This window comes from Narcine bancroftii, chromosome 3 (genome assembly GCF_036971445.1).
Source record: "Narcine bancroftii isolate sNarBan1 chromosome 3, sNarBan1.hap1, whole genome shotgun sequence".
NCBI lineage: Eukaryota > Metazoa > Chordata > Chondrichthyes > Torpediniformes > Narcinidae > Narcine > Narcine bancroftii.
The window spans coordinates 213,267,387-213,290,020 of NC_091471.1; the positions used below are offsets into that span (position 1 = coordinate 213,267,387).

General features: G+C 40.9%; 1 protein-coding gene across 5 annotated transcripts in view; it reads left to right on the plus strand.

Annotated features, from left to right (window-relative positions):
- Positions 1-22,634, plus strand: part of LOC138758104 (AF4/FMR2 family member 1-like) — a 192,669-nt gene that overhangs the window by 124,235 nt on the left and 45,800 nt on the right. For all 5 annotated transcript variants that reach the window (XM_069926545.1, XM_069926547.1, XM_069926544.1 and 2 more), the window contains 4 exons: positions 12,392-12,436; positions 18,416-18,502; positions 18,702-18,735; positions 21,809-21,851. In XM_069926545.1, coding sequence (XP_069782646.1) covers positions 12,392-12,436; positions 18,416-18,502; positions 18,702-18,735; positions 21,809-21,851 — 209 coding nt within the window. The remainder of the gene's footprint in view (positions 1-12,391; positions 12,437-18,415; positions 18,503-18,701; positions 18,736-21,808; positions 21,852-22,634) is intronic.

Consider the following 22,634-nt stretch of genomic DNA (forward strand, 5'->3'; position numbering starts at 1 on the left):
TCAAGTTGGCCAGCTGCCACGGCCATGAGCAAAGGCTGGCCCCAGTGTTTCTTTGAGAAGTGCAGGGAGACCTGCAGCGGCGAGCTCTGAAACCCCATTTCATTTCTGGTGATAGAAGCACCACTGTCCATTAGGGTTGCTCCCTCTGGGGTCTGCTGTTCTTTAGGTGGGTCTATCATAGTCTGGTTGCGGAGTCTTGCAACGAGCTCCATGGACGCTGAGCACTCTCTCTCTTTTGCTTCCAAATGACATCCGCTCATGCAGCGACTTTCCGGGTGTCACTGAAGTCGGCATCTGCTAGTAGCAGCTGGACATCCTCGGGTAGTTGTTCAAGGAAAGCCTGCATGAACATGATGCAGGGCTTATGTTTGCCAAGGAGTGCTGAAGGGGACCTGTCCCTTAGCCCATCCAGATGGAGCAGACGTGGTCCTCTCTCACGCCATGAGATCTCAAAAGTTTCGATGAGTAGCTCGTTGAAGGCAGTTTAAGCTCCATCGGTCGGGGTCTCTTGGATAAAGTTAGCCACCCAGCTCGCTGTGTCCTGTTCCAGGGTGCTCACCACATGGTAGTACCGGGTGGACTCTGCTGTGATCTGCCGGATTTGAAACTGTGCCTCAGCCTGGACGAATCAGGCGCATGGCTGATTCGTCCAAAAGATCTGCAGCTTCAGGGCAACTGTGTGGATTGCTGCTGGTTTACTCATCATTGGGTTTAGATGGCGTCTGAACCGTCAGGGTCACCAATTGTAGCCGCGCACTACACGAAAGAACGATACTCACAAATGTGGTCAGGTTAAACTCTGGTTTATTAGGGCTCAAGCCCAACTTTTATATCGTTCAAGTTTCCGCCGTTTGTCCCGATTAATGACGTCACATTCTGCATGACAAAGGGGGATATCTCTGCACGCAGGTACACCCTTGAATGACAATACCTTCTTCCCCATGTGTTACCCCAGTCTGTTGGCTGTACAGCGGGGCCAGCGCCATTTTAGGGTCGCTTTAGCCATTCGTCCGCTGGTTCACTTGCTGGGGCCATTGTCGCTGTGCGTTCTGCTGGCTTTACGTTGCATTTGCTGCCTGGAGCACCGGCTTGCTTGCTGCCATGGCAGGCCCACCACAAGGAAACAATTTTACTGGGTGGGATCAGAATGGTTAAATTCCACTTTTTCCCAGTGTGCAGCTCTGTTAAGAAAAATAAATCTATGTCACTTGGGAAACTGGAACAGTATCCAATGAGCTTTTAATAGAAACACAAGTAGCTGGAGGAAGTCAGTAGGTCATGCAGAATCTGTAGGCAGTAAAGATATATAACCAATGTTTCTGGCCTGAACCTTTCTTCTTCATGGGCTTTGAAGAGGGCCTCAAGCTCAAAACATTAGTTATATATCCTTACCTTCTAAGGATGCCGTGCAACCTGATGAGTTTTTCCAACGTGTTTTTACTCCAAACATATTGACTTTTATGTTTTACTCTCTTGGTTTTTCCTGTTTTATAAAGAAATTTGTTTAAAACTAAGTTTCCTTTATTCAATTACAGTAAAATTCTCGCTATCTGGCACCAACGGGTAAGCGAATTTTCTGGTTGACAGACACACTCATATAATACCTAACCTGTATTACAAATACACAGTTTAAAAGATAAAATATGGTTGAAGATGTAAATATCAGTATTGTAGTTTAAATTTGAATTCAAACCTTGGTCTCTGGCTATGCAACAGCATTGCACTAACCGTGAGTTTACAGATAAAGTCTTACTAATATACTTTATCTTCTTTGGCTTGGCTTCGCGGACGAAGATTTATGGAGGGGGTAAAAAGTCCACGTCAGCTGCAGGCTCGTTTGTGGCTGACAAGTCCGATGCGGGACAGGCAGACACGATTGCAGCGATTGCAAGGGAAAATTGGTTGGTTGGGGTTGGGTGTTGAGTTTTTCCTCCTTTGCCTTTTGTCAGTGAGGTGGGCTCTGCGGTCTTCTTCAAAGGAGGTTGCTGCCCGCCAAACTGTGAGGCGCCAAGATGCACGGTTTGAGGCGTTATCAGCCCACTGGCGGTGGTCAATGTGGCAGGCACCAAGAGATTTCTTTAGGCAGTCCTTGTACCTTTTCTTTGGTGCACCTCTGTCACGGTGGCCAGTGGAGAGCTCGCCATATAATACGATCTTGGGAAGGCGATGGTCCTCCATTCTGGAGACGTGACCCATCCAGCGCAGCTGGATCTTCATAAGCGTGGACTCGATGCTGTCGACCTCTGCCATCTCGAGTACTTCGACGTTAGGGGTGTAAGCGCTCCAATGGATGTTGAGGATGGAGCGGAGACAACGCTGGTGGAAGCGTTCTAGGAGCCGTAGGTGGTGCCGGTAGAGGACCCATGATTCGGAGCCGAACAGGAGTGTGGGTATGACAACGGCTCTGTATACGCTTATCTTTGTGAGGTTTTTCAGTTGGTTGTTTTTCCAGACTCTTTTGTGTAGTCTTCCAAAGGCGCTATTTGCCTTGTCGAGTCTGTTGTCTATCTCATTGTCGATCCTTGCATCTGATGAAATGGTGCAGCCGAGATAGGTAAACTGGTTGACCGTTTTGAGTTTTGTGTGCCCGATGGAGATGTGGGGGGGCTGGTAGTCATGGTGGGGAGCTGGCTGATGGAGGACCTCAGTTTTCTTCAGGCTGACTTCCAGGCCAAACATTTTGGCAGTTTCCGCAAAGCAGGACGTCAAGCGCTGAAGAGCTGGCTCTGAATGGGCAACTAAAGCGGCATCATCTGCAAAGAGTAGTTCACGGACAAGTTTCTCTTGTGTCTTGGTGTGAGCTTGCAGGCGCCTCAGATTGAAGAGACTGCCATCCGTGCGGTACCGGATGTAAACAGCGTCTTCATTGTTGGGGTCTTTCATGGCTTGGTTCAGCATCATGCTGAAGAAGATTGAAAAGAGGGTTGGTGCCAGAACACAGCCTTGCTTCACGCCATTGTTAATGGAGAAGGGTTCAGAGAGCTCATTGCTGTATCTGACCCGACCTTGTTGGTTTTCGTGCAGTTGGATAATCATGTTGAGGAACTTTGGGGGACATCCGATGCGCTCTTGTATTTGCCAAAGCCCTTTCCTGCTCACGGTGTCGAAGGCTTTGGTGAGGTCAACAAAGGTGATGTAGAGTCCTTTGTTTTGTTCTCTGCACTTTTCTTGGAGCTGTCTGAGGGCAAAGACCATGTCAGTGGTTCCTCTGTTTGCGCGAAAGCCGCACTGTGATTCTGGGAGAATATTCTCGGCGACACTAGGTATTATTCTATTTAGTAGAATCCTAGCGAAGATTTTGCCTGCAATGGAGAGCAATGTGATTCCCCTGTATGCCACCATCATCACCCTGTACAAAAACAAAGGCGAGAAATCATACTTTATACTAATAAAGATAAAGACCAATGCTCAATCAATAACACAAAGATTGAAGTTGCCAAGACTGAAGGCTTTTATTTACAAGAGATGACAACATCCCTGTGTTGGTTGCTCACGCTGAACTGGACTCGAAATGGGGGCAGACTTGTGGCATGACAGCCTTCATGGGGAAGAAAGGGGGAATAGTCATGAGCTGGCCAGTGAGAGCAGGGTCAACCAGGAAAGGTCATGACATTTACATCTGTCATGCAAATATATACAATAGTGGTTTCACCACAGACCATTACTCGGCAGGGATAGGCAAAGTTGCCTTATCTGGGAGGGGGTTGGCCAGCTCTTCATCCTGGGCACTGCCATTTTATTCAAACACAATTTTGCTGAGACTTTATTCAAACAGCTCCTGTGGGCGGCACTTGATGGGGGTATCCGCTAGCTGAATGTTTGTTCCCATCTTCACTAAGGGGTTGTATGTTGCTTCAGAGAACATTTACTTTTACAATTTGAATTTTTTATTTATTCTTATTTATTTTAATTTTATTCATTTATTTATTTCCTTTTTTTGCCAGCTGATTGTGTTGCCAGTCACTTGAATTCCAAATACTGGGTATTTTACTGCTGTTATGAGCCCAAAGGACCCTAAAACCCAGCAGCAAGAGATATTCACCACGACAAATGGTTACTTAAACAAAAGTTGTTTTTAATTATCTTTAAACATGAAAACATGCTTTAATGTAACTTATCACTATTAACTTAACTACCTAACTTAACCCCCTTCTAATTCTAAGCGCACATATATGTGATGTGTCTGTGCAAATTTAAGAAAAGTTCTTTGGTTCACAGTTCAATCTCACTTCTCATTCTTCCAAGTTCTCTAGTTGCAGGCAATTCTTGTACTGTGCACAGAATTTAACATGTATAAAGTTCACCAGACTTTGGTGCTTGAAAGGTAAATGTTTACCGCTCAGGAAGGTTCTTGTACGGTTTGCAGAGAGAGATGTGTTGTTCCAGGATTTCCACAACTGAGGTACCACCATTAGTCATCTCAATGTCTTGCTGATGAAACTTGCCCCATCAGGGTTCTCCAGATGATGACCTCTTTCTTTCAGGCTACCAGAGAGTTCCTTTCTGTTCCACTCTTTCCAAGAGAAACATCAGGCAGATAGCACTTCCAGCCATCTGCCACTCTGGAGCTTCAGTTTCACTTGCAAACCACCCCCCCCCCCCCCCCCCCCCCCACCTTCTGCAGCAAACAATAGGAGTTAGTCTTCTGCTCCCATCTATTGTTTTAAGTAAACAAACCTCTCAATGATCTCTGAGTGAGCACTTTGCAGAGAGGTCAGAAGCTTTGCAAAAATGGCCAACACAGATGACCTGACTCCAGTCCATTCATTTCATGACATCATTTCAATTAGCACCTACTTGTGAAATGTGCATAATATTCTCCATAGTTTCTGTAAAGTCACTGAATGAATTATTCAGAATTTCAAATAAGATCTGTTTTAAAGTATGTGTATGTATTCTAAATAGTTGCTGACTGCTGAGGTGACCCCCCACATTATGGCCATTCAAGTACAGATATAACCTGCTTTATGAAACTAGAAGATTCCTATGAAACCTTTCATAAGCTGAAATGGTTTAAAGTAAGACCCATTCGCTACTATTGAAGGCTATTTTCATAAAAGCGAAAAACCCATTTAAATCCTTTCTTTAAGAGCAAACACAGGTTTTTTATAAAACCAAATTTCATAAAGTGAGTATTTGTAAAATGGGGCATGCCTGTAATGGAAATTCAATCTTACAAAATTCACAAATAACTACCAGAAAATAAATTTTACTCACAGGGAATGTATGGGGTGGGGGAGAATTTTTTTTCAACTCATTTCTATCTCCTCCTAGTTCTGAGTAGATTCAATTTTGCTGTATGAGAAATTCCCACTGTTCTAATGCAGGGGTTGAAACTATGTTGAATGAGAACTTGGGAACAATAGAAGTAACTAGAGGAGTTGTATCTGGAAATGTTAATTGTTTGATAACTTTTGAGTAGCAGTTCTACACTTCCAATATGATCAATGATTTTTGAAGCTTTACAATTTTTGTATTGCAAACAAGGAATTTTGTCACATTTTGCACAGAATTCTTACCCAAAAGCATACTGTACAGGTATGATCAACAGATTAAATCTACTTACCTTTTAGAACAGTGGTTCTCGATATTTTTCTTTCTACTCACATACCACTTTAAGTAATCCCTATGCCATAAGTGCTCCGTAATTAGTAAGATATTGCTTAAGGTGGTATGTGGGTGGAAAGAAAAAATTTTAATTGTACCTAACCACTATTTTAATCGTACCTAATTGACTTGTTATGTGCATGGTTTTATAACTCTAAGGACATAGGCCAATGACAATTTTTCTCAAGCAAAATATTTCAGTGACAATTGGGTCTAGAGCAGAGGTTCTCAACCTTCCCTTCCCAATCACATACCACCTTAAGCAATTCCTTACTAATCACAGGGCACCGATGGCATAGGGATTACTTAAAGTGGTATGTGAGTGGAAAGAAAAAGGTTGAGAACCACTGTTTTAGAACTTTAAAAAAACTTGTTATATGATTATATATGGTTTGTTGTGCTAAAGCTTGTTGAGTGAGGAGTAGACAAAGAAAAGATGGAAAACTGGTATACACAGACTTACAGTCTAATAATGTACTTTTTAATTGGCACGGTTAGTACAACACTATTTCAGTGTCACTGGTTCGAATCCAGCACTGTCTATAAGGAGTTTGTATATTCTCCCTGTGTTTATGTGGGTTTGCTTTGGTTGCTCAGGTTTCCTTCCACCTGACAAAATGTATGGGGTATTAGGTCATTTGGTGTATTTAAGGCAGTACAGGGCTTTTGGGCTGGAAGGGCCTTGTAACCGTGCTGTACATCTAAATTCAAAATCAAAGACCAATTGATACACAAAAGGAAACCGTGAAGCATGTTTTTTAAAAAATCTTTTAGATGTGCAGAAACAGGTTTTTCCAGAAGGCTCGGTGATATAATTTTTAATGGGCTAGAAGTTTTTCAAAGCAAGCACAAATTGCTAGGCAACCTTTGATAGATGCTGAATTTTAAGAAATATGTGCACGAAGCACCTTCTGCTTTTCCTTGGAATGCGCCAACAGTGATTTAACTACCTTTCTTGTAGGGGTGTAACTGCGCTAGTTAATACCAAACCATACTGATAAGAAAATTAAGACTGGTTCTCCGAAAAAAAAGTTTATCCTGACCATTTTGGATAATTGGAGTCGTACTGTACTTTTGCACAAAGGATGGTAGGTTGGGACAGAGATTTTCACCGCTGCCTCGCAGCTTCAGCAACCTGGGTCCGATCTTGACTGTGGCTGCTCTCGGTGGTGTTTGCCCACTCTCTCTGTGATTGTGTGGATTTCCCCTGAGCCTTCTAATCCCACCCCCCACCCTCCTCAAAACTTGTCAGCTCTGAACCAAATAGAATTCTGTACTGTGTGAAAATATATATTTTTTAAAATTCTCATTACCTGAAATGTAACCTTGAATTGATTGCATGCATTTGATATTTTTTTAAAAATTGTGTTTGCTGCCAAAGCTGTGTGATTGCCTTCAAACATAATGGAGAAATACATGGCAGTTCTGTCATTTGGACACTATTTCTCATCCAGGTTGGAAGAATACAGTCCATTATATTACTTGTTTTAATAAAACAAAGTGCTGGCAACATTCAATAAGTTATTAGATCTCCATGAAGAGAGAAGCAATTAATGTCGCTGGACAAAGGTTGTGATGAAAAGTTAGTCACCTTTAATGCAGCTCCATGTGTTTTAATGGATTTGTTGTACTGGGGTGAGATTGTTTTTATTGTTTCCTCCAACATTCTGCTTTTCTTAATTTGGTAAGATCTGACTTCACACTTTCTTAACTGGTATAGTGGTTAGTGCAACACCTTTACAGCACCAGTGATTGGGACTGGACCTGGGTTCAAATCCCACGCTCTCTTTAAGGAGTTTGATCGTTTTCCCCTGCGTGGGTTTTCTGTTTTCCTTCCACCTGTCAAAAACGTACCGGGGGTAGGTTAATTGTGTGCAAAAATGGGTAGCGTGGACTAGTAAAGCTAAATTGGCCTGTTACAGTGCTGCATGTCTAATTTAAAAATAGATGTCCCTGGCCCATGTGCTGACTTCGGAAAGGCTTATGCAAAATGGTTCTGGCAAACTAAAGTAAAATGCAAAATGTGGAAGTTGGGCAGCATTTGCAATGGAAGAAGTTATGGTGTTGGGGAAGATGTAAAACCTAGGACATCAAGTATTAGATTTGTTGGGATGGTTTGGAAAATGACACCAGGGCCACAATTTTTGATCTCGAGGGATTCCTTAAAAGGCTTGATGGGCAGCATTCCTGCCACATTCAGCTGTGCTAAAAGTGTTGATCATTAACACTTGCGAAGGCCACAAGCACCTCATATCACAGATCTGCTGCCAGGCAGCTGACAGAAAGCCCTTCATTAAATTTAATTTCTGGTTTTAATTGTGTCAACGAGCTTATGTTAACTAAGCCTTCACTTGTCAATAGACATATTTGACAGGAGAATCATCTTTCTCCCAGTTCATCATTGCCATTCTGCTAAAATTTCTAGTTAATGATTGATGAAGAATTCACAGCTGGTGTTTGCCTATTCACCTGGCCAGAAATGGGAAGAGTGCATTGGGACTGAATTAACTCTTTGTTGTCCCAGGTTTCCTCCATTCTGCTAGTTAAGATAATCCTTGTGTACTCTGAAGTCAATTACAGATGCCTGCAAAGTCAACACCAGTCTATATGAATCTTGCTGTATTAGTTGGTGGGAATTATAATGCTTGGCCTTCACTGCAGACTCTTTTTAAGTACATTAGTATATCCAAGTATTCAATGGATTGGTCTGGAATCTTCTAACTTCTGTTCAAATTATGACTGTTATACATTTAGTTCCCTGTTCTAGCACACTACTAATACACTACCTTGCAGAACTTGTTCTTACTCTTCTCTTTTGAACTACTTGGAACAGACCTCATTCCTTAGTATGACAATTGGTAAACATCAATCCTCACCCAAACCTACTCTGGTACCACTTCTCCACTTCATTGACAACTACATTGGTGCTGCATTCTGCGCCCGCACAAAACTAGTCAATTTCATCTACTTTGACTCTAACTTCTACCCTACCATGAAATTCATCTGAACTATTTCCAATACTTCTCTCCATATTTTGAATCTCTCTGTCTCCATCGCAGGGTACAAACTATCTACTGATGCTTGCGACAAAGCCATTAACTTTGTCGTAAACCAAGGGAACTCTCCCTCTGTTCTGCCTGGGCTGGAGGTGGGGTGAGAGCAGAAATATGGAAATGGAGGATGTGCAGGTGAGAGATGTATAATCCACAGTGGGGAGGGGTGGAGGGAGGACAGCATTTTGGATGTCCTGAAATAGGAAGCCTCGAGAACAGATGTGGAAAAAACTGAGAGAAAATGGTGGCATCCTTGCAAGAGACAGGGTGGAAGAAGTAATCCAGAAGGCTCCTCCATTGTCAGGGTTAGGCCAAATGCAAATTTGAGGAACAGTACCTCCAATGCATCTGGGTAGCCAAGAACCTAACAGCATGAACATTGAAATTCCCAATTTCAAGTATCCATTAGTCCCTTTTTATCTCCTTCCCATTCATCTCAGTCTTCTCACACACACTCCTCTTTTTGAACCACCTTCACTAAACCTGTTACCCAGTTCCTTTCCACTTCTCTGTCTACTCACCACCCACACCCTTGAAAGATTTACCAATCTTGTTCTTTCCTCCACTTCACCCTCCCCTCCAGGCTCTTGCTCTTCCCTCTCCTTTATTTTCCTTTGCTTCAGCGTCATCTCCCAACTCTGGCTCTCCTGGCTCTATTTGTCTGTTATCCTTCATCCTATTTGGTCCCTATTTCTCTTGTACTACCTGTCTCTCCTCTCCTTTCTCAGTCTGAAAGCAGGGTTTTAACTAGAAATGTCAACCGTCCATTTTCTTCCACGAATGCTGCCTGACCTGCTCCAGTACTTCGTTTTTTTTTCTCTTTCTAGATTCCATTTGGACTCTTACCAAATCATTCATACAGATTTAGAAGAGTTGGTGCATTAGTCTCAATCCCCAGCACATTTGCTTTTGAATAGTGGTCTGCACGACATTATTACAGCACCAGTAACCTAGGTTTGAATCTGGCACTGTCCTTAAGGAGTTTGTATGTTCTCCCTGTGTCTGCTTGGGTTTCCCCAGGTGTTTCTTGGTTTCCTCCCACTTCCCAAAGTGTACGGAGTTGTAGATAATTTGGGTGCATTGGGCAGCATGGATTTAAATGGGTTCTCCTGTGCTGTAAATAAAATTTGAATGAAGCCAGAAAAAATGTTTCATGTGTAGCTTAACTGCTTTGTTTGTTGTGCAGGACAAAAAACGTTTCAATGCCCTCAAGATCTAACAAACCTCCAAGTATCTTTAATAAGCTGGAGGTGGTTAATAGAAAGCTAATGTCTACTATTGGACAGATGAAAAACAATATTTTTGAACTTTTTTTCTGTGTTAATTGAGGGAAGAATTGTATATATTATTAGCAATAGTATTCTTTAACATTTGACATTCAGGAGACTATCTACTTTCTATGTGTGCTGTATTTGGAGCACTATATGCCCTAATTGTTAGTTTCGATATGTTTTGGGAAAATGGTGCTTGAGTAAGTATTCTTTGGTTAAAATGCACAATATATTTTAAAATCTTTTACCATTTTTATTCATAGAGAATCTGCTGTTTCTCACATCAGATCAAGAAAATGGGCATAGATAGACAGGTTTTTCATTTTTAAATGAGCACTTTTTCATTTACATGATTCAAAACAGTCAAATTATTGAGAGTTAATGGGAATAAAATGTTGTTGAAGGCCCAGCAAAGATCTATGACTTCAGTTCAAGTTTATTAACTTTTGACAGCATTTCTCTGGGCCATGGTGCGCACACATCACACAATATATATCAAGTAATACACACATAAAGATACAATTTAAAATAAATATACCAGTACGTACACACACAAACACATTAATATATACTTTTGGTTTTTTTTGGGATGAATTACTCAGTTACAAGATCACAGCCTATGAGAATAAAAGCTATTTCCTAGTCTGGCAGTCCTGATTTTGATGCTCCTGTATTCTTGATGGCAGTGGGTCAAAGGTACTGTGTGTGGCATGGAAAGGATCTTCTATAATTTAATTGAGCCCTATTTATACAATCCTACCAGTTCATGTCATCTGTCGAAGAAAGGGAGACCCCAGTGATCTTCTCAGCCATTTTGATGATCCTCTGTCTTGACTTGGTCAAATGCTTTGCAGCTAATGTTCCACACAATGATGCAACCAGACAGGGCACTCTTTAAAAAAAAATGCCAAAATTGAAGCCGGTAGCCTTGCCCTCCTCAACCTCCTTAGGAAGTGCTGCCACTACTGTGCCTTCCTGATGAATGAGGAATGTTGTGGGCCAGGATAGGTTTTCCTCTACTTTCACACGAAGGAACTTTGTGCTCTACTTTCTCTCCATGACAGAACAATTGAGATTTAATAGAGAGAGGTTGACCTTCATCCTCCTGAAATCCACAACCATCTCCTTTGTCTTGTTGTTCTTGCCCCAGCTGACCCTGACAGTTTCACAAAAAGACTTGTCAACTATTTGACTTATTGCTGGTTTATGCTGAAGAACCATGCTTGGATCTAAAATGACCCAAAGGAATTTCAAATTGGTGTTCATCTGACGTCACTTGGTATTAATTTTTTAAAGCTTAGCTAACACCGTGTACCGAGCAAGATTCAAATAATGTGTGGAGTATGGTTCTGACAATTTCCCGATAAGAACGAATGCTTGCATTTATACATGGTATCTTTTGAGACCTTAGGGCACCTTAAGTTCTTTTTAACCATGAAAGTACTTTTGAAGTGTCAGTGCAATGCAGGAAATGGTTCAATCAACAGGCAAACAGAAGGCTTTTTCAGGTGCATTCTACGCTAAGAATGCACCTGAAGAAGCAGAAGCAGCCCATTAAATTGCCGTTCAGGTGGCAGCGTTTAAAGCACAACGCTGGCCACCTGAAGACACAGTTGCACAGGATGCGGCACTGAGCACACTCCAGCTCCTGCCCAGTGTCAGCTGTGATCAGCAGCCTGACCCTTTAACATCCGCTTTCAGCCAGCTGCATTCAGGTGGCTGGGGGAGCTGCTGAGCTGATTATCCCTCTCAGAGAAGGGTTACATAGCTCGCCTCAAGAGCATCTCCTGCACATTCAGGTGGCCTCAAAACAGCTGCATATTGCCTAAACATGCGGCTTTACATGCGGCGCAATTGGCCACCTAGAAGTGCCTAAAGTTAATGTTTCTGATTGTAGACCTCTGAAAGAGAGAAAATAGATTAGTTCTAACTTAAATGAGACAATAAACAAAAGATCTATTTAAAGAATAGACTCTTTAATTTTTACAATTTTACACTCACTAATCTCTGTTTCATCTGTAAAATTGCATTCCAAGAGTGCACCCTACTCTCTTTGCTATGTCGCACCATCGGCCTAGATCTTTACGTTCAAGCCCTGAACTGGAACTGGAGCCAATGACTTTCTCTAAATGCCACGGCTGACTAATTTGAAGGGTGAAGTAAAAGATGTGAGCCATTACTCTTGACCCTTTGCTCAGTTTTCTAGTTAATGTTTAGTTAAGAATAATGATCAGGTTACTATCAGGGCTGCCAAACAACACATTATGGAGATGTAAATAAATGGTTACTTTAGTGCAGTATAACCTATAGTTTTCCTTTCAAATAAAATGGTGGTTTCAGCAAAGGGTTTGATTTTTAAAATATATACACCAACGGAAACTATTTGAATTTTTCATTTTTGACTTCGGTGTTTCCCTGCTAATTATATTCACAGGATTCTGAATTATTTGTTTATTGTAGGAAACATTATCAAATGAAGTTAGTTGCGTTGAAGAAATCTTGAAGGTAAGTTCTAATGCTATTAAATACTGCCTTGTTTTGTTCTTGTTGTAGATAGCTTTATAGTAATGTTGATATTACAAACTATATATTTCAAAATCTTGATTTCTCTTAGTATTCTCTGGCTGTATAATTCTGACAAAAGTGTCCTTTTCATAAAGATGCATATTAGATTTTGTAGAACTGAGAAAAATGCTAGCTCAGAAACTGATGAATCTGAAAAGTTTTAAGATAATATGCAAATGTAATCACTCGTGGCAACACTGAATTGAGCACACAAGTTCATTTATGAAAATGAACCTTTCATGCCATGTTTTTAGAACTTTAGTTCAATTGATCAAAGGATCTGCTTCCTTAGTGAGTAGAACCCAGAATATTACAACACAGTAAAGGTCCTTGATGTTATGCCGACCTATATATTCCTTTAAAAAAGTACTAAACCCACCCTCCCTGTAGCCCTCTAGGCTGCGTTCTTGCACCAACCCTCTTTTCAATGTGCCTGTCTAGGAGTCTCTTAAATCCCCTAATTTTTCAGCCTCCACCACTATCCCTGGCAAGGCATTCCAGGCACACACGGCTCTCTGTGATTTGGGGGGGAGGTGGAGGGGAGGGGAGTCTCCTCTTATACTTCTACATTCCAAAGAGAAAAGCTTTCACATCCTTCCTATAATGAGGTGACCAGAACTGGACTTAATGTTCTTGTGTGATCTCACCAGAGATTTGTAGAGTTCCAACATGATCTCTTTACTCTTGAACACAATCCCTCTATTAATGAAACCCAGCATCCCACAGACCTTCTCAACTATCCTATCAACCTGTGTGGTGACCTTAAGGGATGTATGGATTTGAACCACACGGTTTCTCTGTTCATCCACACTCTTACACCCCTTTTCCACTGGCATCGCAGTTAATTGGCCGTGCAGTGCCATGGGATAGGAAGCCCTTTGTGCCATTTCCTTTGGGCCACTCTTAACTGAGACACCAATTGCTTTTGCACTAAGCACACCCATCCCCAGGGATTGGAGTGTTCTGTCTTCAACTGGAAATGGGTGACTTTCTGCTGTCCCTTTTCCACTGGTTTTGTCAGCAAACACAGGGGATATGAGTAGGGCTAATCCCTGCCGTGAAATGACGTCATTTGATGCTGGAGTTTGGACAATGTTCCTTTTCCACTGGACCCTTTCCCAGTAAACTCCCAGTTATTCTTGGGGCAGGTTGCCAGTGGAAAAGGAGCTTTAACGAACTGACCATTGACCCTGTACTCAGTCTTCTGATTTGTCCTTCCAAAATGCATCATCTCATACCATCTGCCACTTCTCGGCCCAACTCTGCATCCTGTCTCTACCCTCTCGTAACCTTCGACAACCTTCAGCTCCATCTATAACTCCTCCAACCTTCGTGTCATCCACAAACTTACTGACCCATCCTTCTGCTTCTTCATCCATGTCATTTATTAAAACTACAAAGAGTAGGGGTTCCAGAACTCCACTAGTCACCAACCTCCAGGCAGAATACTTTCTTTCCACTATAACTCTCCACTTTCTTCCTGCAAGCCATTTTTTTTATCCACACAGCCAAGGTTCCACTGATCCCATGTCTCATGATTTGCTGGATGAGTGTCTCCTGTGGGGCCTTGTCAAATGCCTTGCTAAAATCCATGTAAACCACATTTACCACCCTATCCTCATCAATTTCTTTTGTTACTTCCTCAAAAAACTCAATGAGGCTTGTGAGGCACGACTTTCCCTTCACTAAGCCATGCTGACTATCTTTGAATAGAGTGTACTTCTCCAAATGTTCATGTATCTTATCCTTAAGAATCCTGTCCAATAGTTTGCACACCATTGATGTCAGACTCACCGGTCTATAATTCCCAGATTCTTCCTTTTACCTTTTTAACAAGGGGACTACATTTGCCATTCTCCAATCCTCCGCCACCTCCCCTGTGTCGAAAGAGAATTCAAAGATCATAGCTATTGCCACAGCTATCTCTTCTCTCACTTCCAACGGCAACCTGGGGTACATTGCATCTGGCCCCAGGGACTTATCAATTTTGATATTAAGAAGGTCCAATACTTTCTCTTCCTTATTCTCCACATTGTCCAGCACACAGGCCTGTTCTATTTTGACCTCATCCTGATCAAGACCCTTTTCTCTTGAGAATACTAAAGCAAAGTATTCATTTAGGACTCCCCAACCTCCTCTGCCTCCTTTATTCTTTAGTGGCCTGACCTTCATTCTCATCATCCTTCTGTTCTTCACACGCATAGAATTCCTTGGGGTTCTCCTTTATCCTACATTCCAAGGCATTCTCATGCCTCCTTTGAGTGTTCTTGTCCGTTCTTAAGCTTCTTCCTAGCTCCCATATATTTCTCATGACCCCTTCCTGTTTCTTGCTTCTTCTGTCTAACATATGCTTCCTCTTGACTAGTGGCCTCACCTATTTCATCAACCACAGTTCCCTTTTCCTAGCATCTTTTCCCATGATCTAGAGGGACAAACCTATCCTGAACCCAGAACGTGGTCCCTAAACATCCTCCGTTACCTCTGTGCTTTCACCCTTGAACATCTGTTTCCAATTTACTCTCACGAGTTCCTGCCTCATCCAATCATAATTAGCCTTTCCCTAATTAAGCTCTTCCCCATTTTGACTGTTTTTATCCTTTTCCATAGCTAGAGTTGTGGTCACTCTCACCAAAATGCTCCCCCACCAAGAAGTCCGCCACCTGATCAGGTTCATTCCCCAGAACCAGATCCACGATGGCCTCTCCTCTAGTCGGCCGGTCTGGGTCCACATACTGTGTCAAGAGTACTTGTACACATCCGACAAATTCAACCTCATCTATCCCTCTTGCAGTCGGGAGGTGCGAGCCAGTATTAGGCAAATTGAAATCACCCATAACTACAACCCAGTATTTCCTACACCATTTCAAAATCTGCTATTTGGGTGCCTGTAGACTACTCCCTGCACAGTGATAGCTCCCTTCCTATTTATGATTTCCACCCACACTGACAATGGACACTCCCTCTGCAGCATTCTCCCTTTCTATAGCTGTGATACTATTCCTGACCAGTAATGCTATTTCCCCCCTTTTGTACCTCCCAAACCTAGTACCTTCATTAGCCAATCCTCCCTTCCTCCAGCCAAGTTTCAGTAACGGCCACAACAACATAGCTCACGTTCTGATCCATGCTCTAAGTTCATCCCTTTTATTCTTAATGCTCCTAAGCACATTACAATCCCTCTAACTGGCTACATTTATGTTTTGTCCCCTGCCTGTCCTTCCTCACCAAATCAGAATACATTGCATCATGCTTTAGTCCTACTCTAATCTCAGCACTCACTTTCTGATTCCCACCCACTGCCAAACTAGTTCAAACCCTCCACAACAGCTCCAGCAAACCTCCCCACCAGGATATTGGTCCTTCTTCAGTTCAGGTGTAGCCCGTCCTTTTAGTACAGGTTAGACTTCCCTAGAAGCAATCCCAATGATCCAGAAATCTGAGTCTCTGCACCAACTCTTCAGCCACACTTTCATGTGCCACAACTTCATCCCACCAACACCATTCTGTTTAACCCTTAACTTGATTTTTAAAGGCACTCATCTCCAGCTGGATCCCAACAATCCCAGCTCTCTCAAGTCCAACGCTCCTCCTGTTTTAGTAACAGCCCTGAGATGTAGAATGGTAGAGAAGTAACAATATTCCAAGGATGCAATCTGAACCAGTTACTACTTCTATTTATGTGTTTATTTTACATATATTTTTCAAATCAATTACAGGAAGCGTTTTATTTAGTCTTTTGTTCCAAAGAGTCATTACTGGAGCAATAATTTATATTTGATACTCTCCAAACCCTTCTGTAACAAGTTTGTGTGTACTAACCATTTTATGACAATTGTGCTATTCGTCCTAGTACATTGCCAATACCATTGGGATTATTGCTCACCATTTTTGCCAACAATGGGGTGGGTTTTGCCACTTTCCTGGGTCAATTGAAATGGCTAATACAATCTTCCACCCTCTTGCTCCCCCTCCCCCTGCCATTCAGTCCCCTCCTCTATTCTTCAAAAAACCATGAGAAATGATGGTTCCAAAAGGAAACCACGATCAATTTAAATTGATCAACTCTAGAGTAGGCTATTTCTTTGCTGTTTATCTCCTTTACAGTTGAGGCATTTTTGCCCTTTTACCTTTTCTAATATCTTTACAATCTCTTGCCCTGTAATATTGTCACTAGTTTCTAACAAATCCATGCCCAACGGGAGTTGGGTGCAATGCATGAACAAATCCAGTAAGCCACTTTTATTAAGACCTGGGTTAAGGGTGAAAGGTGAGATTCTCAGGTGGAACATTGGGGGGAACTTTTTCCATGCAAAAAGGGGTGAATGTGAGCTCAATCTTGACATTTAACAAAAAAAATGGACAGATACATGGGTGGGAAGGGAAGGGAATAGAAGGCTATGGTCTGGGTGCAGGTCAACAGGACGAGGCAGAATAATAGTTGGCACAAACGAGATGGTACACAGGCCTGTTTCTTTGCTGAAGTATTCTATACAGTCAGAATAAGCTAAATCTGCCTAAAGCCCAATAGCTCTTTTTTCAGAATGGTAGATGGGGAGTGGGGAGGGATGGAAGGGGTCAGTAGAAGGATTTCAATGTTTGTTAAGCATCCTGCTGATACTTCTGTGTGTATAATCATCGCACACTTGGATGTTATTTATGTATGTCTGTTAAAATAAACAGCTCTTGGGAATTTTAGTAAAACTGTCCATTGTTGCTGTGTATAATGTTAAATACCTGGATTTTAATGCGAGAGTGTTTGAGCACTCAGCTCAATTGTGATCCAGAGTATGATTAATTGTAAACAAATTTGTTGCTGACATTAATGTAAAATTGACGAGCATTATTCAGTTACGTTCTGTCCCCCAGCCTATGAAAATGAAGAAGGCTCAGGCTAAAAACATAAGGTTTATATCTTTACCTTGTGACAGAGTATATAGATATGTTTTTGGGAGATAAATTGGGAAAGGTTTGTTAGAGTAGGTCACATACAATCACTTTAAAGCAGATCTTATTTAAAATACTGGAGGTCTGCTAATGCTAGACATATCAGCTCCTCTGCTTTTGCAAGAGCTTTGGAGAGTGGTCAAGAGACTTCACTAATAGATTGTTGTTTACAAAAGGCAACAGAGGAAAGATCTTGTTGGAGCCGCAGATTGTCTGTAGGTATTCGAAGAGGGTCTTGTTGTTTTGCAAACAGGGAGAGTCAAACAGACTGAGAGAGAGAGAGAGAGACACACACACACACACACAAATCACTTCTTCAGAGTTACAGCCAGTAACAGAAGCTGGGACTGGAACAGGACAAGCTGGCAAACTTATGGAAATCCCCATTTGGAAGACACCCAGGTCAAAGCCCTCGTGGTTCATCCAAGAGAAGAGGACTGGCTATTTAATGTTTCACTTGGAAAAAGGGAAACAAAAAGGAACTCTCTGATGACCTGAAAGAAAGGTTATCATCTGGAGAACCCTGAATGGGAAAAGTTTCATCAGCAAGACACTAAGGTGACTGATGGAAGAACCTTCCTGAGGGGTAACCATTTACCTTTCAAGCACCAAAGCCTGGTGAAATCCATAAATGTTAAATTCTGTGCACAGTATAAGAGTTGCCTGATACCAGTGAACTTGGAGGAGTGAGAAGTGAGATTGGACTATGAACCAAAGAACTTTTCTGAACTTACACCCACATTACATACACATGCGCCTAGAATTAGAAGGGGGTTAAGTTAGGTTAAATAAGTCAATAGTGATAACTTAAAATTTGATTTTATTTTTATGTTTAAAGTTAATTAAAAGCAACTTTTGTTTAAGTAACCGTTTGTCTTAGTGAATATCTATTGCTGCTTGGTTTTGGGGTCTTCTGGGCTCATAACAACTCCCTATTATAGCCTTGCCATTGACCTGTTTTGGATATCTTGACAGGAAATGACACATTCATGGCCACCGCCCCTCACTGCCATCCAAACACCTAGTACAACAGAACCATCAAAATTTCCTTTCCAGAACAAGGTGCGTGAAAATGTATGCAATTCATTGTCCTTTATAGAAATTGCTTTTGGATAATTCATTAAAATATAGCAAATTTTATTTGGGTTGCTTTCAGGTAAAATGTCTTTCATGCTGAAAAATGTTTTGACTATTTAATAATTTCTGACATGAATTCAATTGAATTCTTGCAAGACTAAGTTATTTCCTTTGCATTTTATAGGACATGCATGTTGCTTCTGGCTTTGTTGGACACAGTGAGTGGTCTCTCAAATTTGCTTTACCTTTTGTATCATATGTACACTGTCCAAATGAAGATTAATCCATTTATCATTTTGTATTTTGAAATGATTCCCTATTCTATCATAGTGTAATATTATCCAATTTAAAATGCTTGTTACAATTGATGAAAAATTGTGTTTACAGCAGGAACCAGGTTATAGCACTAAAACTATTTGGATTAAAAGAAAATTCCAGTCATTGGCAAATAACTGGGTAGAATAATGAGTAAATTTAAGAGATTACTGCCTTTTTTAATAGCATCTGCAAAAAATGTATTTTCATAATTACTAAGCAGTATTCATTTCAGTTCAGCCACAGGAAATGGCAGATGTCAGGTTTGTGTTTTTGTGCCATGTATGCAAGGAAGCAGAAAAGAATTCTCATTCTTAATTGCAGTGTCAAAGTATTTCTGGATATTTAGTGATTTTTCTAGTGCTTTGATGATATTTAATTTAATTCTATGCACTGGACTTTTTATTAACAAGAAGAGGAACAATGTTGCCTGCGTTTTTCTGTTCACTGGCTGAGCAAATTCCAGACTGAACTGCATCCTAACTTTCCCCTGCAGTTTTAGAGAAAAATCACTGGTTATCAGGGAGACACAAGGGGGTCAGACTGGGTGAGATCAAGAACATCAATGCAGACTCTTGAGCTTGCTAAATTGTATGAAGCGATGATCTCTGCCCAGCATACAGCTTATTGAAATCTTCGAAGATGCTAGAAGTGGGTTTTGCACCTGGTAAGATCTACTGCTATCCAGCAATGAATAACTCTTAGCATCAAAATGGGTCTGATTTGCAGTGTCCACAATTGAAAATTAGCAGTAATTTGAATGAAGGCTGCAAAGTGAAAGAAGTTCTTGGGGCACCTTGTAATTGCTGCAAGGAAGATGAGATGTTTAAAGCAACTGAGGTATATTGTCCCCACATAACTCAAATACATGTATGGTTTTTGAATTCTCATCCTGTCCCCAGAGCTCAGCACATAGCTCCAAAGCTGTACATAACATTTTGTAGCTTCTTCCTTTGCTTCCCTTCTGTCCAATATACAAGATTTTTTTGCACCTTTTATCTTGACTACTCATTTTGGAACATTGAACAGTTCAGCACATTCACAGGCCCTTCAGCACATTATATCCATGCTGAACATGATGCCAAATTAAACTCTATCTTTTCTGAATGCAGATGATTCCATTCCCTGCACATTCATGTGCTTTATCTAAAGTCTCTTAAATGCTACTATTAGTCTGCTCTGTGGTAGCCTGAAGGTGGTACCTACACTCTGAGTGCGTATGTGCGTAAGTAGGGGTGGTACTGTAGCCCTGCACATCATCTTTAAATTTTTCTCTTTTCACATCACCACATTTTCTGGATCTAAAAACAGCAGCTAAATAGAATATAACTGCTTTAAAAAAATGCATGTGAGTCTATTAGCACATGCAAGTGTGCATATTTTATAATCTGGTTATGTGCATAATGCTATCATTAAATATGCAAATTTATAGATGTTTTTAAATGCATAAAGTGGAATAAAGTTATAATTACCACATAAAATTGTTTCAGTAGTAAATAGTGGGTGGTTAGTTATGACCACATAACTGATCTGTGTTTTCGAGAGAGCTTGCTTTTCTCAATCCACTGGATTACAGTCGGTCTGGAATCAAAGTAGCTAAATACTTTTTGTTTATGTCCTGAGTTATTTATGCAAATCACTCTGCATTTGCCCCTGTGGCTTCAAATAGTGTGTGTTTATTATATAACTATCGTAATTTTTCTGTTGCTTTGAAGCAAAAACTATTATAATCACTGGCTCCTTTATTCTTCAAATGAAATTATTGCTGCTTAACAGTTTTTTCAATTTGTTTTTTTTAAGTGTGAAAATCATGCAACTCTTCAAGTTAAAATAATTAAAAATGTACATAAATTCTGGTTAGGAGAGAAAAGTCTTGCCCATATATAGTAAAAATCCCTTGTATCCAGCACCTATAGGGATTAATTAATGTTGGATATTAGAACACTCCACTGGCTGAATATTTTTCCCATCTTCACAAAAGGTTTATGTGATACTTCTGAGAATTTTAAACTTGCATATTTATACCTATCATCTTAACTCCTATTTATTTATTTACTTACATACATTTATTTTCCTCAATTTTTTAAAACCAGTTGCTTGAATTCCAGATATTTATAACAAATAGAAAATCCTGCCTTATTGTATTTGAATTGACTAGACTGTAATGAACAATTCTGAATATTGTGCTAGTTACCTCTCAATTTAAGATCCATTGTCCATACAACAGGAATGGTTGTAATTTGGGAGTTCAGATATTAAAAGACATTATATAATGACTTGTGAGCATACAAATTAATTTGTTCTGCCACGTAATAAACTCATGGCTTTATTAAATAGTGGAGTTGATTATAATCTCAACTCCACGTTGCTGTCTACCTTACCTTGGTTATCAAGTATCTAGATTCTCCCACAAGAGGACAGATTATCCCTGTGTAACCCTGTCAAGATCTCTCCCCCTCGCTCTCTAACCCTCTTCCCTGCCCTCCTCGCTCAATCTCCCCGTGCCCCCTTCTCCACCCCCTTCTTCCTCTGTGCCTCCTTTCCTCTCCCTGAAACCCCCCCCCTCCCCATCCCCTGATCCCCCTTCTCCCCTGCCCCCTCCCTCATGGATGCAAGCCAAGCATTCTATTCACAAGGGTTTGCTAAGCCATCTCTGAGCTGCTTTCATCTCATTAACTTGCTTTCTATAAATAAGTAGACTAGTACTGAGCACAGTACTCCAGATGCAGTCTAACCAGTGCCCAAAATAACTGATAATATTACCTCCCTACATATTTAATTTAATTTCTCCTGCAGTAAATGATGCATCCTGTTAGCTTCCAGAATTGCTTGCTGTGCTTCCATACTAGGTTTGGCAAATATTGCAAAAGGATAACTATTTTTTTTAGCCTGTTACTTTGATTTTGTATTGATGCAAATAAATATAAATGCATGAAACTTCTATTTGTTTGTGTTCATATAAATTTTCCGTTGCAGAGAAATGTGAGATTTCACCAAAAAATTCACAATCAGAGAAACCGTGAGTATATATTTTATTTAATTTTAAGTTAGACATACAGCAGGCTAACAGGCCATTTCTGCCCTCAAGTCCGTGCTGCCCAATTTACTACACCCAATTAAGCTGTACCTGCAGTACGTATCGAACAGTGGGATGAAACTGGAGCACCCAGATGAACCCCACACAGACACATGGAGAACGTACAGACTCATTACAGACAGAGTAGGATTTGAGCCCCTGTCCTGATTGCTGGTACTGTAAAGGCGTTGTGCTAACCACTATGCCAGCTGTGCCACCTAATGACCCGTGTAGTCAACTTCATCTCACAGTTGATAGGCGAGGCAGTTTGTGTACCATTCCTCTGCTGTATCATCAGTTGAAGACTGGAAAACACCAATAACCCACTCGCCCCCTTTCATCCCATACCCACACTCTATGATGAGAGCCATGAATTGTAGTAGAAAGTTAAATCTGAAGATGTTAGCGGTGTTCACTGTTCATTAAGCATTGGTTTTTATTTATTGGTACCTCTGATTTCTTCACTGTAAATATTTGCAGCTGACTTCCAGTCTCTTTCCACTTCACTAGTATGCTAACAAATGTGCCTTTATATTCTTGGTCCTTGCAAAACCAAATCACAATGAACATCTTACAAATAAAACCAGAGCAAGCCATAAACCAATTCTGTTTTTCAGAAGGGGTAATTAAAGGAGTCCTCTTACAACCACTACAAGATTCAAGATTCAATTTATTGTCATGTAATAAAAACTGTCGTATTATATGAAATTGTCTTTTGTCTGCTGT